Source organism: Ranitomeya variabilis, chromosome 8, assembly GCF_051348905.1.
Source record: "Ranitomeya variabilis isolate aRanVar5 chromosome 8, aRanVar5.hap1, whole genome shotgun sequence".
In the NCBI taxonomy this organism is placed as follows: Eukaryota; Metazoa; Chordata; class Amphibia; order Anura; family Dendrobatidae; genus Ranitomeya; species Ranitomeya variabilis.
The window spans coordinates 162,533,253-162,551,147 of NC_135239.1; the positions used below are offsets into that span (position 1 = coordinate 162,533,253).

Consider the following 17,895-nt stretch of genomic DNA (forward strand, 5'->3'; position numbering starts at 1 on the left):
TTGATGTAGGGTGGTGTGTGTAACGTTTGGCGGTGCGTGTAACGTTTGGCCCTGGGTGGCGCTTGTAACGTTGGGCGGTGCGTGCAACGTTTGGCGCTGGGTGGCGCTTGTAACGTTTGCCGTTGGGTTGCGCGTGTAACGTTTGGCGGTGCGTGTAACGTGTGGCGCTTGTAACGTTGGGCGGAGCGTGTAACGTTAGGCGGTGCGTGTAACATTTGGCGCTGGGTGGCGCTTGTAACGTTTGGCGTTGGGTGTAACGTTTGGCTTGGGGCAGCACGTGTAACGTTTGGTGTAGGGTGGCGTGTGTAACGCACTGACCACTGTTACAAGCACGGATGTTATTCCGGCTCAGACACTAGGGTCAGTGTTTCTATTTCTGGGTGTTCTTGGGGAACATCTGCTGACTGCCTTCCACTCCTGGGTGCTGGAGGTTTCCTGTGTCTGAATTCGCTGTCGTGCCCCCACCTACTCTGTCATGAGGGTTATGGGAGTCCCTTGGGATTACTTCATGTGCAGACATTGTACTTAAAGTATTGGCTGCAGAACGAGGACAAGCAATGTAAAGACGGCTCAGACCCGACATAAGCAGGTACTTGGCTCATCCTTTCCTGCGTAACAGCGTACTCTGCCTGGCTTAGTACAAACAGTTCCTCCCGTTCTAACAAATCCTGCTGATGGAAGGTAAGGACTCCCTGCACCTCCCAGACTCTTTTCCTAGGTTTTGATAAACCTGAGGGTCTAGCCGGTGCTGATCTGTTCGCATAGTTTTACTTCAGATTTGCAGGTAATTGACCTTTTTTCACACGGCTAAACCTGGACTTCTACGTCCCTCTGCTAAGATCCATTGCAGTTTTTGATTTCAAATTTATGGAGTTAACATTACGTATAGAATTACATTCTGGGAAAGCCATAGGGAGAGCGTGCCCCCCTGGTATCAATTCACACGTGGCTGGTAGTCTCCTACATTTTTGCACCTCCAATTTTACATTTACCGCACAGTAGCCATTAATATTTGTAAAATAAGTGACAAAATTAGATAAGTTGATGTATATAGTTGAGCTGTGAGCTTTGTGGCAGCTACATGCAAGCCTTACATCACCAAGCACAATTCTAAGTGATGGATAGAGTGGTGTAAAGCAGCTGCCACTGGACTCTGGAGATGTGGAATTATGTTCTGCAGAGGGATGTATCACTCTTGCCGGATGTATCATTACCTGCCTGACTGCATTGTGCCAACTGTATATTTTGGCAGAGGAGGAGGGATAATGCTGTGGGGTTGTTTTTCAGGATGTTTCCAGTTTTGGGGGGAACTGTTTGGGGAAGGCCCTTTTCTATTCCAGCCTTTCTGTGCCCCAGTGATAAAGCAAGGTCCATAAAGGCATGGATGGGCACGTAAGGTGTGGAAGAACTTGACTGGTCTGCAAGGAGCACTGACCTCAACACTTTCAGGATGACAATACTAATTTTAATTCATTTATATAGTGCCAACATATTCCATAGAAATGTACAAGAAGGGTCTAACATTACAGACCGGGGTTGCCAACTTGACTTTTATATTTTCCTGGACAGTTTATCATAAAATCACGGACAGACAATATTTTTTAAGGACGCATTGGAAAACCATTAAAGATATCTGATTATAAGTGATCGGAGTTTACAGCCCATATTTCTGACACGAAGCTATCAACTGCATTTACTGCAAAATTGATCAATCAAAATAATCTGTATAAGTTTCTTCAGTCTCAAAAAGAAAAAATCAGGGATACCTTAGGCTAGTTTCACACTAGCGTTTTGAGGAGCTGCGGACTTCCTCCGTGAAGCCCCGCCCTCGGCCGCACCTCCGCCGCTAGCTCCGCCTACTTCGGCATGCGGCCGGCATGTGGCCTGCGTACCTATCTTTAACATTAGGTACGCAGGTCGTGCTGCTGTATGCGGATGCTTCCGCATGCGTCGTTTTGACGATGCGGAAAAAAAAAAGAAATTGCTACAAGCTGCGTCCCACGCTGGTCGCCGCATCGTCAAAACGACGCATGCGGAAGCATCCGCATACAGCCACACGACCTGCGTACCTAATGTTAAAGATAGGTACGCAGGCCGCGTGCAGAAGTAGGCGGAGCTAGAGATGGAGGTGCGGCCGAGGGTGGGGCTTCACGGAGGAAGTCCGCAGCCCTCCACAGCTCCTCCAAACGCTAATGTGAAACCAGCCTTAAATGATTCTTTTAGAGACGGTGCAAAAAAAAAGAAGTGTCCAATTTTTATGGCCGTCTTGGAATTTCTGGACTTTTGGCAATCCTGATTAGAGTAAAGAATAATTCAACAATTCATATTAGAGGCGTGAGGACCCTGTTTTCTGATAAAAATATGAGGAACTAGAGGTGACACTAAAAGTAAAAGTCCCTTTGTTGAATGGACAGTCGGCTATGTTTTATAGTAATGGCGAGGATGAACTAGAAGGGAGCTTGTGAGCTCGGCCTCTCCTCCAACAACCGGGTGTGACCTCACAAATGCTCTTCTGGATGAAGGGGCAAAAGTTCCCCTAGACTCCGAAATCTTGTAAAAGAACCTTTTCAGAAGATTGTAAGGTGTTGTGTGTGCAAAGGGGGGACGAACGTCATATTAATGCCGATGGATCTAGAATGAGGGGTCCTAGAAGCCCCTGTAGGTGTAATGTGTACGTGTCCCAATACTTAATTGTCCACAAAGCTTCGCTGTTGGCTGAACACCCTTTTAGATGATTTTTGCACAAAGAAACGCACTTGGCCCAAGTGTTCATGTTTATTCAACATGGGAGAGGTGGGCGAGCTGCTGCCAGTATTTCCCAGTACAGAATATATAGTATGTAGCAACATGAATAATCTTAGAGAGAACTTTTTGACAGTGAGGGTGATCAATGAGTGGAACAGGCTGTCGCGAGAGGTGGTGAGTTCTCCTTCAATGGAAGTCTTCCAACAGAGGCTGGACAGACATCTGTCTGGGATGATTTAGTGAATCCTGCTTTGAGCAGGGGGTTGGACCAGATGACCCAGGAGGACCCTTCCAACTCTAACATTCTATGATCTTCATGGGGGGGAGCCACGTAATTCCCATGCTGCATATATGGCATTGGCGGATCCTGCTGATGCTAAAGCGGGCTCTCCCCTTTTTAGAAAAGTAGACCCCAAACGATACCAGTAATGTAAAATAACCAAAGCAGCTCCCATAACTGCTGCAGCTAGTCACTGAGATTAGTGATTGGCTGCAGCGGCGATGTGAGATGTCATCAAGGTTGGAGTAGTTTGCAGGTGCTGGCCCTGGAGAGAATTAGAATATGATCTTTTTATTTGACTTTTTTTTTTTTTTCTAATTAGAGGTCAGTGCTTGTTTGTGCTTTTTTCCTTGACGCGTTATACTCTATAGCAGGGCTCCCCAACCTGTAGCTCGGGAGCCACATGAATTGTGGCTTGCGACTGTCTGCCAGCTTGATGCATTAGGTCCAGGTCTATCAAACAGGTATGAAGAGCACATCTCCAAATGGTGGATTTTGTGAGTTGCCCTGCACAGCATAGCAGATCTGGATGCACATATACTTAGGGGTTTAGAGATGTTTTAGGTATGGTATGCTGGAGGTTTGTACTACCTGTTAGAGGAGGTGCTCAAAGCTGGATGTGACAGTGTTGGGAGAATACTGAATGGGGGTATTGTGGGAACCCCTGGATCTCAGTGTACTGCCCAGGAGTGATTTCTGTGGAACAGCTTTGGTTATCATTATACTTGTAATCGGGGCTTTGGTTGACACTACTTTGAAGGGGGTGGGAGCTGAATGTGGCTCCCGACCCTCTCAGTGCTGAATGTGGCTCCCGACCCTCTCAGTGCTGAATGTGGCTCCCGCCCTCTCAGTGCTGAATGTGGCTCCCGACCCTCTCAGTGCTGAATGTGGCTCCCGACCCTCTCAGTGCTGAATGTGGCTCCCGACCCTCTCAGTGCTGAATGTGGCTCCCGACCCTCTCAGTAGTGAATGTGGCTCCCGCCCTCTCAGTGCTGAATGTGGCTCCCGACCCTCTCAGTGCTGAATGTGGCTCCCGACCCTCTCAGTGCTGAATGTGGCTCCCGACCCTCTCAGTGCTGAATGTGGCTCCCGCCCTCTCAGTGCTGAATGTGGCTCCCAACCCTCTCAGTGCTGAATGTGGCTCCCGACCCTCTCGGTGCTGAATGTGGCTCCCGACCCTCTCGGTGCTGAATGTGGCTCCCGACCCTCTCTCTAAGCTGACCTTTCTCAAGGTCAGAAAGGTTGGGGACCACTGCTCTGAGACTTGTTCACTCTGCTCTGTTTGGCGGATAGGACTTGACTACTCAAGTCAGTGAAACATGGACGAAGCATGGATGTCATTTGTAAGGACCAATTTTATATGATAGCGGTGATACTCGTTTGCTCGGGTTGTACATGTAACTGCTGTGACTCCTGTGTTGCCTGGCTCTGTAATAGGAAGGATATCCCCAGTATTCCCCAGAGCTCGGGAGCTGTTTTCTGTGCTGTGGAGAAGGGAAAACAGGATGTTTCTTGCCATATAGAGAGCGTGGAAAGGGGGGACAGCTGCAGTGTAAGGGGTCCTTGCTGGGGGCTCTGCAGCTGCTCATACAGCCATGTTGGCTATCGTGCGGCCTGGGCTCAGCAATGGGGCTGTTTATGGATTGTGAGGGAGCAGAGAAGGATGGAGACATGAGGGATCTGTGTGCACATGATCAGAGGAGGAGAGCAGCTCCCTGCCCCCTCTCCGCTGTCCTCCCCGCTGTGACTGCCCCATCTGCTGGGCTGGGCCCACAGCTTCTGGTTTATCTCTGATTAGACATGCAAAGCAGTATCACCCAAGGGCCATAGGAAATCCAGCCAGGACCTCTGCTTGTGTACTTAGATTTGCCTAATTTGGGCCCATTTATTGTGGATTTCTGTCTGAATCGTTCCAGCTCCATTCTCACATTCCGTGATCTTCCATGTTGGCACACAAGCATTACATTGCTTTAGTTATACATCTGCCTTCTCCTCATTAATGCTTACTTTACTTTACCTCCGTTGTCTCCTCAGTTGGATTTAGGAATTTTATTTTTTTTTGTGATATTTTCTGACTTATCCTCAATTATTTTATACCCCTCTGACGCAGAGAGGCTAGTCTAGTCGTGTGACCGTGGTTAATGACGGACATATTAGTGTCAATGGGAATCTGTCACCAGGTTTTTGCCATCTAATCTATCAGCATAATGTAGAGGCAGAGACCTGGATTCCAGTGAGGTTTCACTTACTGGGCTATTTGCCTTAATTTTGATAAACCCCTGATTAAACAGCAATATTTTTTTTATCACTTGAGGACTAGTAAACCAGCTGCCATTTAGCGCTAGATTACTCATGAGCTCTGTATAAACCCACCCGATTGGCTATTTTCTGGCTATGCACAGTGTACCCAAATGCCAATCGGTGGTGTGGGCGGTTTATCAACTGATCGCACTGCAGAAACGCAGTGTGAGCCGAGCCTTAGTGGCCAACACCTAAATTGATCATAGGTGGATGGCTACATTTACACATTAGTGTCAGTTTTTACATCCAACAAGTACTGATTGATTTCTCCCCCCCCCCCCCCCCCCCCCAAGAAAAAAAAAAAGTCATCCATTTTATAGCCATTTTTTTCCTCATCATCACTTTTTGCTGTGTGTGAATAGTGCTATTATTCTCTATTGTTCAGGTTATTTTCATGTGTGTGCTGTTTGGAAGAATGTGTGATTGTAGCTTAATCTGAATATCCTTGGCGGCCAGAACTGTTCATTTGCAGAGCTGCACAGCTCCATGGGCAGAATAGTGGCTGCGGCTGGGTACTGCACACCTGCCACCTATTGATTGGAATTGGAGGCGATTGTCTAGTACCCGGCCAATATACTATTGACAAGGCTGTGCTGAGCAGTCCGGCTGCCGCCGACATCGGGAACAGCTGATCATCAGGGGTGCCGTGTGTTGCACTCCCACTGATCCGACATTGATGACCTATCCTAAGGAAAGGCCAACAGTGCTAAAGTCCTGAACAACCCCTTTAAGTATTGAACAGTTTTCTAATAATTTACCCGGTGTTAATTGAGAATACAGATAATAAAGCAGAGTATCGAATGATGAAAACCTGATACTAGGATTCATAGATCTTTATGGGAGTAATTGTACTTGTACACCATGATCGTCTACAGGTATATTGAATTCTGTATGAGACTGATGAATGGAAATGAGATGTTCAATAATAGTCATTAGAGGGGCGGCAGATCAGGGCAGAAGAACACAGGTGGTGGTAAGAGTCACAAGACACAGCCCATTGATCAGTGGATGCAGAGTTTGTTTTCCTTGTTGTGTCTGAATTGATCGTCTGGGTAACAATCTCCCCTTTTGATCTTGAGTTTGTATTGGAAGTGGTAATCATCATCCTTTTGTCTAAAAGGTACATTGGTGCTTTAGGGCAATCTCCTTGGAGGTCCCTTTTTGAAGGACCATATCTGCACTGTATGGAAGCCCCCATGTATACTTCACCTTACCACAGTCTTTCACCGCTAAATTAAATTCTGCTCGGTTGGAGATTCCTAAATCTTGTTGTTCTTGATTGCTTTGTTAGAATAAGGGCCCCTTCACACTGTGCAATCAAAGTCTGAACGAGCGTTCGATTTGTGACGTTTATCCGTCCTCGTTCCGAGGTTGCAAAGTGTGACATGGCGTTACGATTTGCGACGCAGCCCAGCATCGTACGATGTGAAAGAAAGAGCAGAACTTTCTTTCGTCGTAAATGTCTCGCTGTGGCGGTCGAAATCGTAGTATGTGACGGCGGTCATACGAGCTCGTAATGCGACTACGTGGGTTGGGCTTCCGCATACCTGTCTCCTGATTGGGCGTGACGTTTTAGCACGCCCATGCTGGTAATACGTCACGCTCGGAGTCGTAGGACTATGGCGGTGTGAAGGGTAGCGTACGATTGCGACGCGTGACGTTCACATCGCAACTACGTCAGAAAAAGCGTTAACATCATAGAGTGTGACCGCTGGCTACGAGCTCGTACTGCGATGTCGAATATGACGCAAATGCGTCGTAATCGTAGCAGAATCGACCAGTGTGAAGGGGCCCTAAGCATTGGTGTATAAATGAAGGAAGGCAAAGTAGTCAATCTGTAGGCCCACACAATCTAGGATCATTGTGCTCCATCCTGTCTTTTCAAGATGTTAAACAATGACATGTGGGCCATTCTTGTAGGATAGAGGGTGGTATTAGATGGGACTTGTTTGGTAACCACTATTAAAACAATGTCTGGGAATTGTGCACCATTTTCCTCTGTGGCCACAAGAATACAAGCCCTTCGACTGATGGGATGCTGCCAGGTCTTCTCAAGAGCATGGACTTCTCCACAAGTCATAGCCTGACTTGCAAAGCAAAATCACAAACTTACTAATCACTACAGTAAGTGATCTAATATGGAGTCTCAATGGCCTCCCTTAAAGGGCTTGTCTAATTTTAGAAAATGGGATAATCTGAGTTACTAGCAGACGATCCTCCGTTCAGAATCATCAACTCTTGTGCAGAGTGGTTGTCCCTCTGGAGGACCTGTCCTAATGGCTGGCAACGTCACGTCTTAAAGGTATTTTCCACCAATTTGATCTTGAACTGATTGGTCATCAATATCAAAGTCCAAATGAAAAAAGAAAAAGCACAACCGCACTGTAGATAATGTGAACACCACTGACCCCCAACTCAACACCTTTTTGTTGCACCAGCTGTATGTCTCCTCCACACTCTCGTAGGGGTGCTGCATCCAAAAACAGTGAGCAAAATCCAATGAAAAAATGAAGAAGTAGGAGCGCACTTACCCAAGTGGGATAACAATCACTTTATTAGGACATATGATAAAACCGGCAGGGAGAGATGAAGATAGCCACGGACAACGGCCGTTTCGTGCTGCACGGCACTTCAACGGGTCCCGGAGGACCCGTTGAAGTGCCGTGCAGCACGAAACGGCCGTTGTCCGTGGCTATCTTCATCTCTCCCTGCCAGTTTTATCATATGTCCTAATAAAGTGATTGTTATCCCACTTGGGTAAGTGCGCTCTTACTTCTTCATTTTTTCATTGGTCATCAATATCAGATTGGTCGGAGGCAAACCATAAGCACCCCACCAAATCTGTGTACATCAGCCCCTGCTAAAGCTGAGAACAACTGTTCATGGAGCGGGACATGATAGGCGCTGATCAGCAGTACCCTGGAGTGACCACTAAACACGTGATGGCGCTCTTGTGTTCCACTCCGTATACGGTTTACAGCCAACCTCTGCTGGGCCTGCAAACAGCTGATTGGTGATGGTGCCGGATGACGGACCCTTCCCATCTGATATTGATCACCAGTACCGAACATGGAGCGTTTTTCCTCTCCAGACCCTGCAACAGAAGTGTAATTCCTTCCTTACTTTCCTTAGGTGCTCATTCAGACATTAGTTTTTTAGGTATGAGAAAATCTATCTGATCATCAGTATGTTTGCCTTGGGGTATTTTTCTTTTCTTTTTTTTTTTTTTTTTTTTTTAATCCTGGTCATCAGATTGGTCAGTGTTGGCTTTTAAAGGGAACCTGTCATCAGAAAAAAATGCTATTGACCTGCCAACATGGAGCTGAATATGCAGGTTAATGGTGTTTATTAACCTGCCCGGTGCCCGCACTTAGCTGAACACCGCAGGGAGAAAATGAAATTTATTTCCTCCCCCCACCCCGGCAGCATTTGGGCTCCTGTCATGGAGGCAAACAGACAAAATTGCTTTCCACCCAATCAGCGTAGTCATGTAGTCCTGTCATGGAGGCGGCGCAAGTTCAGACACCGCTCCAAGAATACAGAGCAGCGTTTCATCAGTTTTTGGGAGTTTTTTTTCTGATGGGGAAGAAAAATTATGGAGGTTTCTCAACATTCTCAAGCAGATTGTGAAAAACGAACAGCGCAGAGATGGCATCTGAATGTCAGGTTCCCCCCACTGACCCATTGACTTGCATTGGCGAGATTGATCCAAGATTCGGACAAGTCTCCATTATTTTGTGCGGTCAACAAAGATACACGGACATATGAGTAGTGCCATAGACTATAACGGATACAAAGTTTATCCATAAAAAACATGGATAGAGATCAAGTGAGAAAAACCTGACGTCTGAATGAGTGCTAAGAAGAATTGATATGTCGACCTCCTGTGAGTAATGACTAATCTACTGCATCAGCCAAACCTATGGCAGCCAGGTGGATGTCAGTAATGGTGGAAATCCCTGATTCCAGCACCTCCCTGCTGGTCACATGATATATCATTCACGTGACTGCTGCAGACAATCACTGACCTCAGTAGTCACATGAATACAGAGGCCACTGCTTGGCTGCAACACTCACATGGAGCAGTCACATGAGTGATGGTACCTGACCAGCTACAGGACTGTCGGGGATTGCTGGAATGGAAAGGGATTTGAAAGGGAAGGTTATTTCTTTTTTTGTAATATTGGGATAATTTCTTAAAATCATAGAAAATCATAGGTGCAGTGGGAGGGCACTCTGCTCATTTCCTCCAAATAGAGTCCAGAAAATTTGGTCTATGATACCAACATTCTGTGACGTCCTACATGACCTCGAGGAGTGGATCCGGTGCTCTTATTTCGAACCATGAGGCCTCTTGTGTGAAGGGTTCTCCTTAAAAGTAAAAGCTCGATTTGCATGAAGGAAAGGTAGACGGGTAATTTGTATCATTGTCGGATCTGTGCGGACAAGTTTTATGATGTGATGTACACAGCAGGAGACATTTGTTTGCTTCTCGTGTTTCCACAGGTGCAAATATTGCCACCGGCGAGGAGGTCGCCATTAAGCTGGAATGTGTGAAGACAAAGCACCCTCAGCTGCATATTGAGAGCAAATTCTACAAGATGATGCAAGGGGGAGGTGAGAACTAAGGGTCCTGTGGCTTCAGCGTTACCGATGGAGGCCACCAGTTTTCTAAGCCCTATAGAGGTTGCGTTGGTAGCAGTAAAAAATGAAACGTAAGCTAGACTGCCATTACTGTATTTTGCTTGATTTGAGATCTCGTAATCTCGGAGTACAACAGTCTACTGCGGTGGCCACATAGCTAGTGCTCACATCTACGTCCCGTCTACGTCAGGCCTCGGAGCTCAGCTGCTGATGACAATCTGCTTTTGTCTCTTTCCATTACCGTCTTATCTGACAGTGGGAATTCCTTCTATCAAGTGGTGTGGAGCCGAGGGAGATTACAACGTGATGGTGATGGAATTGCTTGGCCCTAGCCTAGAAGACCTTTTCAATTTTTGTTCTCGCAAGTTCAGCCTGAAGACGGTGCTCCTTCTGGCCGATCAGATGGTAATTATGATGCCTCTACGATGGAGGAATTTATATGATCTTTTTATATGTAGGAATTGGATTCAGGATCATGATCATCCGAGGGGTGTTCGCTCTAAATACAGTCTAGGGATTCCGTAAAATTAACTTTCCATTTGCCATCTTCAAGGATCCAGCACTGGCAACTCCATGGTCCAGAAATGAGGACGTCCCCATTTCCCGGTCACAAAACTGCTGGTCTGGGATGGGCGGCAGCAGTCAGGTGACATCAGATGCTTCACTCGCTGACCGCTGCAGCCAATCCCAAACTCTAGTGGTTCTCTGATAGGGGAACAGTGATGCCTTCATTTCAGGTGCCGGAGTAGCCTTTGCTGAAACCTCAAATGATGGCAGATGATGATATAGATGACCTATTGTTTATAATAATAATAATTTTTTATTTATATAGCGCCAACATATTCCGCAGCACTTTACATTGTAGTATTGTTTAAATCAGATTGAATGTCACCGTAAATATATTTGAAAAGAAAATCTATTATTCTTCCATATCCTTGTCTAATATTTTATGAAAAATCAGAAATATTGCAATTTTCACTCGCATATAGACATTTTCCTGGACTTCTTTTTTGTACAGAGCTTTTCAGCAGTTTCATTATCGGAGGTGGCACCTGTGTACAGTACATAACACCAATATTCATCATTCACAATAATGTCACAGCTCATCTCCTCCCTTCACAATGACCTCTGCCCAGAAGGCCGTCTATTGCTGCAAATTATGTGTAGGACTCTTAAATTATTAGCCCAAGTGGCCACCGTGAAAGGAGCTAAATGTTGTGTATAAATTGTCACATAAGCGGATTCAAACAATTGTCCATTTTCTGATAACAACCCCTTTAAAAAGAGCGTATCTTTAAAAAAAAAAAAAACAGCAGTGGATGTGTTAAAATATGAGCTACACTGTACTCCCACGATCCAGCATTGTAGCTCCAGTAGGTCTCCTGGTCTGTTTAGTAATGGCCGGCATGTAACCTTTGCCGGTGACCAGTGATCATGTGCCATACTACTTCCATTGCCGAGCGGCGATTCTAGTAACATGGTATTGATTGGCTGCAGCGGTCAGGTGTCGGCAGCTTATAAATAAAAGCCATGAGCCCTGCTCTGTAGCCATGGAGGAAAGAAGCAAGCTTAGTTTTTTTTTCGTTTTTTTTTTTTTTTTTTTTTTATCGTTTCCTCACAACTGCTGTTGTTACATGTTTTGTTTTTTTAAGGTTGGACAACTCGTTTGAACCCATTGCTGACACGATGTTGTACATGTATGTTACACGTGGGGTGCTGATTTATAAAGCGAGGTCTGGAGTTGTACTACTTTTTATTCCCTGAACAGGAATTTGTCAGGAGGTTTTTGTTATGTAATCAGAGAGCAGCACGATGAAGGGGCATAGAGCCCGATTCCAGCGATTTATCACTTACTTTTGTTTGGTGCTGTTTTGATAGAATCCCTGCTTTATCTGCTGTAGATGTAGCAGTGCTCAAATGCTGAGCTCTGTATAACCCTGCCCTCGCCGCTGTTTGGCAGCTTGCTGACAGAGTAATCAGTGGTGGGGGTGAGGTTATACAGATTAGCTGGACTGGCACGCAACACCTAGTCCTGCTGTAATAATCTCCTGCTGATAAAATACTGATTGTTTTGTAACTAGGGCAAACTGCTGAGCAAGTGGCACGTCCTGGAATCGGAGTCTCTGCCTGTATATTATGCTGCCCTCAGATTAAATAGTAAAAATCTGCTGACAGATGGAATGAATGTAGAGGTGTTTTCTCAAGTTGGCATCTTCAGGAGTACGCTGCTCCCTACCCCAGTGGGAGGGATGATCATACACTCGTGAACACTCATTTTGGACCAGCAGGATGGCCGTGCTGCAGATCCAAGCTGTGCTTTCTACCATTATACCTCGCATTCACTGACCCAGCCCGCTTCAGAGTGGGCTCCTTTGGTGACCGCTCTCCCCGCCATCGAGAAGTAAACTATAGCATTAGAAAGGCCTCTGTACTTGAGAACGGAGAGGATTTTTTAATAGGGTGCAAATTGCAAAGCGGCTTGTTTTTACAAGGACTTTTTCAATTTTACCTATTAATAAACTCGAGACAAATCCTTTAAATGATGCTTTTAATCTGAGTCACAGGCAGAGTATAGGAGACCATAGTACGTCCTACAGTTTAGTATATACAACAAAGGATCGCAGGTCCAAGTTCCTTAAGGCTAAGTTCCCACCATTTTATTTAGTGACTTTTTGAAATTGCTGCACTTCTGCACCTATTATGTAAATTGGGTTACTTTGCCTTTTTTTTTTTTTTTTTTTTTTTCATTACGTTGTTTAGTGCAGTTTTTTATTACCAGCGTTTCTCACATTTTTGCCACTGCAGTTTTTGTCTCGTTGGTATGTCATGTTTTAAGTAAAGCTGCTTTGTTTGATACTTACTGGTATTTGGCTTTGACAAAATTTTATTGAGTCATGTGCCGATTACATATGTTTTTAGTGCGATTTTACCTGTGGATTTTCCACATTTATTGTAAGTCTATGGGGAATATCTGCACATAACACTCAGCTTACTTGTAGGAGAAATTGTCATATTGTGGATTTGAAAAATGTACCGCAGGTCAGTTTACACTGCATTAAAAAAAAAAAAAAACAGTGACCATAAGAGTTCTATAAATCCCATACACTTTGCTGGGACTGTAGGTTGCTATTTGTTTGGTTTTTGTTTTTTTTTTGTTTTTTGCTCCTTGAAAAACTCTTGGGAAAGTAGCATAAGGGGATTTAAGTATAGCAGTTTATATATTTATAAAAAAAAATTTGTAGAGTAAATTTAAATCACCCTTTTTTTTTTTCTCTCCCTTTTAAAAATAAAGAAAACAAGAAACTTTCAGGTCTGCGAGAAAAAAAATCAAGATATAAAATATGTATGCTGTAAAGCAAATAATCTAGAAATAATAATTATAATAATAATAATTATAATATAATAAAAATAAACAATAAATACAAATAAAAAAATATTGGAAATTTAAAAGAGAAAAATTGTAATAACCCCTTTTTTTTCTCCTTCCAAATAAAGAAATAAAATAAACTTTCAGGTCTGCGAGAAAACAAATCAAGATATAAAATTTATGCTGTAAAGCAAATAATATAGAAATAATAATTATAATAATAATTATAATATAATAAAATACAAATAAAAAAATATTGTAAATATAAGAGAACAATTTGAATAGCCCTTTTTTTCTCCTTCCAAATAAAGAAATAAAAAACTTTCAGGTCTGCGAGAAAAAAAATCTAAATATAAAATTATCTATTCTGTTGAATGCTGTAAAGAAATGTAGAATTAATAATAATATAATAGAACAGAAATACAGAATTGCCGTTTTCCAGTAGCTATGCCTCCCCTCCCAAACCAAAAACAAAATAAAGCAACAAAAAGTGATCAAAATATCATATGTACCCCAAAATGGCACCAATAAAAAATAAAGCTTACTGCACAAAAAACAAGTTCTCGTGCAGCTCCAATAGATGAACAGAAGAAAAAGTTGCAGGTTTTTTTTTCACGGCTAGGTCAATGGAAGAATGGTCATTCAATGACAAACAATAATTAATTTGTTCTCGGGAGGATTGTGTTAATTTTAAAGCTGTATTGTACGTGCCGTATAAATCTTCTGACTTTTTTCTTCATGTATTACAGATAAGTCGCATTGAGTACATTCATTCCAAGAACTTTATTCATCGGGATGTTAAACCAGACAACTTTCTGATGGGACTTGGAAAGAAAGGAAATTTGGTGTACATCATTGATTTCGGCCTTGCCAAAAAATATCGTGATGCTCGGACGCATCAACACATACCCTACCGAGAAAACAAGAACCTGACCGGGACTGCAAGATACGCCTCTATAAATACGCATCTGGGCATAGGTAGGTGATGCTAGGAATATATACCCGCCGCATGTCCTACCAAGACATTCCTCCTCTCCACTTTATATAGCACTCACCGCTTTATGAACGATACAAATGTAACCATGGTTACTTGAAGGGGTTGTCCACCACCCGTACAACCCATTTTTAAATAAAGTGGTCCATCTTGTAAAGTAAAAATAAGATCTTCCCCCTCCCACACCAGCGCTGTTCCAGCAATGTTGGCGCCTTTTCCCCAGAGCTCACTTGACACTGTCATGTGAGCCCTGCAGTCACTTGGCCGCCACTATTGTTCTCCTGCATACAGACTACTTCCAGGAGCGAGAGCAGCTCAATAATGCTTGCTGATTGGCTGCAGGGTTCACATGACAAAGAGCCCCAGAAGATTGGACGTCTCCACTACTGTAGGCGAGTGTTATTTTTACACAGGGACTACTTTATTTAAAGAGGTTGTCCAAGTAATTGTCCCTTTTTTTTTTTTTTTGGTTGTATTTTCATTTTTTGTTTTTTTCCTCTAAAAGATCTAAAACTTTTTTTTTTTTTCTCCATTGACATATCCCACAAAAAACAACAACCCTCTTAATTGTAGTTTATAATGGCACCACTCATTTTTCCATATGAGCTAAAAAAAAAAAAAAAAAAAAAAGGGGGGGGGGGAGAAAATATTTTGTTGTTTTTTGGGTCTTGTTTTTACAACTTCCAATTTGCAGTAAAAATGACCTGGTAACTTTGTTCTACCGGTCAGTACGGTTATGGTGGTGCCAAATCTATAGAAGGCTTTGTTTTTCTTATCCTACTTGCGAACAAAAAATATAAAATGACTTGCAAAAACTTTGGCTTTAGTTCCCATATTCTAAGAGCTATAACTTTTTTTTTTTTTTTGGTCGATATGAGTTGTGTGGGTTTTAGGTTATTTGATGAGCTGAAGATTTAAAGGGTACCATTTTTGGGTGCATATGACTTTCTGATCAGTTTTTGGGTGGTGATGTGACTAGGAAAATGGCAATTCTGCCATTTATGGTAATTTTTATTTATTTTTTAACTGCTATTTTTTTACATTTTGCTATTTGTGCTGGGGGGGAAAAAGTGTGATTTGACCTTGGCTAAATTGTTGCTTTCGGGGCTAGCACGGGAGCCCGTTCCATACGTTCCATATATGTTATATGCACATGAGCCATGCATGTGCGACACGGGTCTGTAAAATGCTCCGTTCCACTGTCCTGAAGACTTCGCTAAGCGGAATATTCACATTCTCTGTTAAAAGTAAAATTGGAACTATTGCATTATTATATGTGAAAGCGGATTTGTCTGCAGTTTTCACAATACAATCTGGAAACTTTATTATAATGCATGGTTTGCCTGATGAGGCCGGTGTACTTTTAACATCTGTCCAGAATCCCGCTCTGTTTTACTAACTTGTATTTGCCATTGCTAAGCAATATTCCATCGCTCTTGTAAGACTGATTTTCGGAAAGGTAACTTCTTGTTGGCCTCCTTTTTTCCTTGTAGAGCAAAGTCGTCGGGATGACTTGGAGAGTTTGGGATATGTTCTTATGTACTTTAACCTCGGCTCGCTGCCCTGGCAGGGATTGAAAGCTGCAACCAAACGGCAAAAGTATGAGCGCATCAGTGAGAAGAAAATGTCAACCCCTATTGAGGTCCTCTGCAAAGGCTACCCCTGTAAGTATTAGATCAGCGATTAATTTCTCATGCCGATTCAGCATGACAATACAATCTCCGCGTGCTGCGGGGGCATCCGAGAATCTGGTCACGCACACTCCTACTCACTGAGACAATCGAGAAGACGGAGAAATTAAGTTCTCCATCTTCTCTGCACCTGAGCTGCGATTCTCTCATGCGACAGAATCTCATCACATTAAGATGACACTCTGATCAAACTCTGACAGTGTGACCCCAGCCATAAATTGTATATACTGTATCTGCTAATGCAGGTGCATTAATAACTTGCTATAGTAATTTATCTGTATTTATGAAATTTAACATAACGTAGAAAATTGCATAAGAATACGTTAAGAAATTGCATAAGAATGACGTCTTGCACAGGATTAGATCATTGTGAGTTGTTGCAAGGGTTAACAGAGCAATCATGCCCCCTTCTGGCTCCATTACTTATTGCATCCCTGTGGCTACATTTCATGATCACATTATTGCAGATGACGTGTGCGCACAAGAACATTTAAATAATGTTCTTCCCTTACAATGGATGAAAAGCAACAAATTGTATTATTTGGCCTGCAGGGCTGTAAATCGTCATCTCCAGTCCTCCAGTGTTTTTAATAGAAAATAAATAAAAGGGAGAGACCCCTCTTTTTGCTTGTTGTGGCATATTTCATTGCACCAAATTCATTTGTACACGTTCTAAATAGTGTTTGATAAAGACATGCTTTTTAAAGAGGAGCTGCCACCAGGTCAAAAGTGGCTAGTGTGTTTTTTTTTTTGTTTGTTTTTTTTAATTCTTGATGCTCCCCAGCAGAATACACGGAGTATTCTGTTTTGGTGGTGGGTTTTTTTTTTTTTTTGTTTTTTTAAAATGCACTATAGAGTTCCAGTGACATAAGTGCAGATGATTATGGTCTTTGCTGAGGGCGGGGCTTACATGATCTTCTGGGGCGGGGCTCACATGATCCTCTGGGGCGTGACTAAGTGTCACTTTATTATTATCCTGTGAGCAACACCACCTTGAAGACCATAAAATTAACACTGAGAAAAAAAACATATCTCTGGAACTGTATGGCAGCTTTAAAAAAACAAAACAAAAAAAAACCACCAGAATACTTGGGGAGCAGAGGGAATAAAAGAGCAAACACTGACTATTGTTGATGATATGTCGTCCCTTTGTTTGGTTATATGTCCTTTTCCTTTTTCATAATGGAAGATAAAGTTTTGCAGTCCGCATCTTATTTTTTAGGTGTGCAGATTAAGGTCACTACGCACATAAACCAGCTGTCAGCTGAATGATCAGCCAGCAGCAATCTGTCCCACTCCTCCATACACAGGAAAGCTTGGCCGAGCCCTCCTGTGGTCTGTATGGTGGAGACGCTGCAAGGCTATCGGAGAACAGAAAGATCGGCTGTTGAAAATCTAACGTGGGATCCTTCTCTGGCATACATCTTCTTTTATAAGGGAAGAAGCCCGACAGAACACCACCCCCCCCCCCCATACACATCAGGCGATATTGGCCAGTTCAGCCAAAATTTAGTCTAGTGTTTGGTGGCCTTAAGGCGGAAGAAAGAGGAATTGGGCATGTTGAGTATTGTAGCCGAAGAATCTTTTTCAGGGAAGATGGGCCACAGGGACTGGGTTTGATCCCGTCTACTGAACGTCTGTGTGTATGGGGCGCAGAAGGGATAGATTTCGGTTAATGCAGCTTTACTGGACACCTTTTAAAGAAAATCTGTCATTTTAATCATTGAGATCCCTGGTGTTTGCAGGTTTGAGTCTAGTGGGCGGTCCTATCAGTAGTTGACAGTCTTCCCTGTACTGTGCAGGCAGATACAGCTTTCAGTCACTAGAAGAACCGCCCACTGGACTCAGGCATACAAGTGTCAATTATTTCAAT

The 17,895-nt window shown here is 43.4% G+C and overlaps 1 protein-coding gene across 1 annotated transcript in view; it reads left to right on the top strand.

The window, feature by feature from the left end:
* CSNK1E (casein kinase 1 epsilon) overlaps nt 1–17,895 on the top strand; it is a 58,729-nt gene that overhangs the window by 28,152 nt on the left and 12,682 nt on the right. The window contains exons 3-6 of the mRNA XM_077276987.1: nt 9,833–9,943; nt 10,227–10,375; nt 14,087–14,315; nt 15,825–15,995. Of these exons, the coding sequence (XP_077133102.1) occupies nt 9,833–9,943; nt 10,227–10,375; nt 14,087–14,315; nt 15,825–15,995 (660 nt within the window). The remainder of the gene's footprint in view (nt 1–9,832; nt 9,944–10,226; nt 10,376–14,086; nt 14,316–15,824; nt 15,996–17,895) is intronic.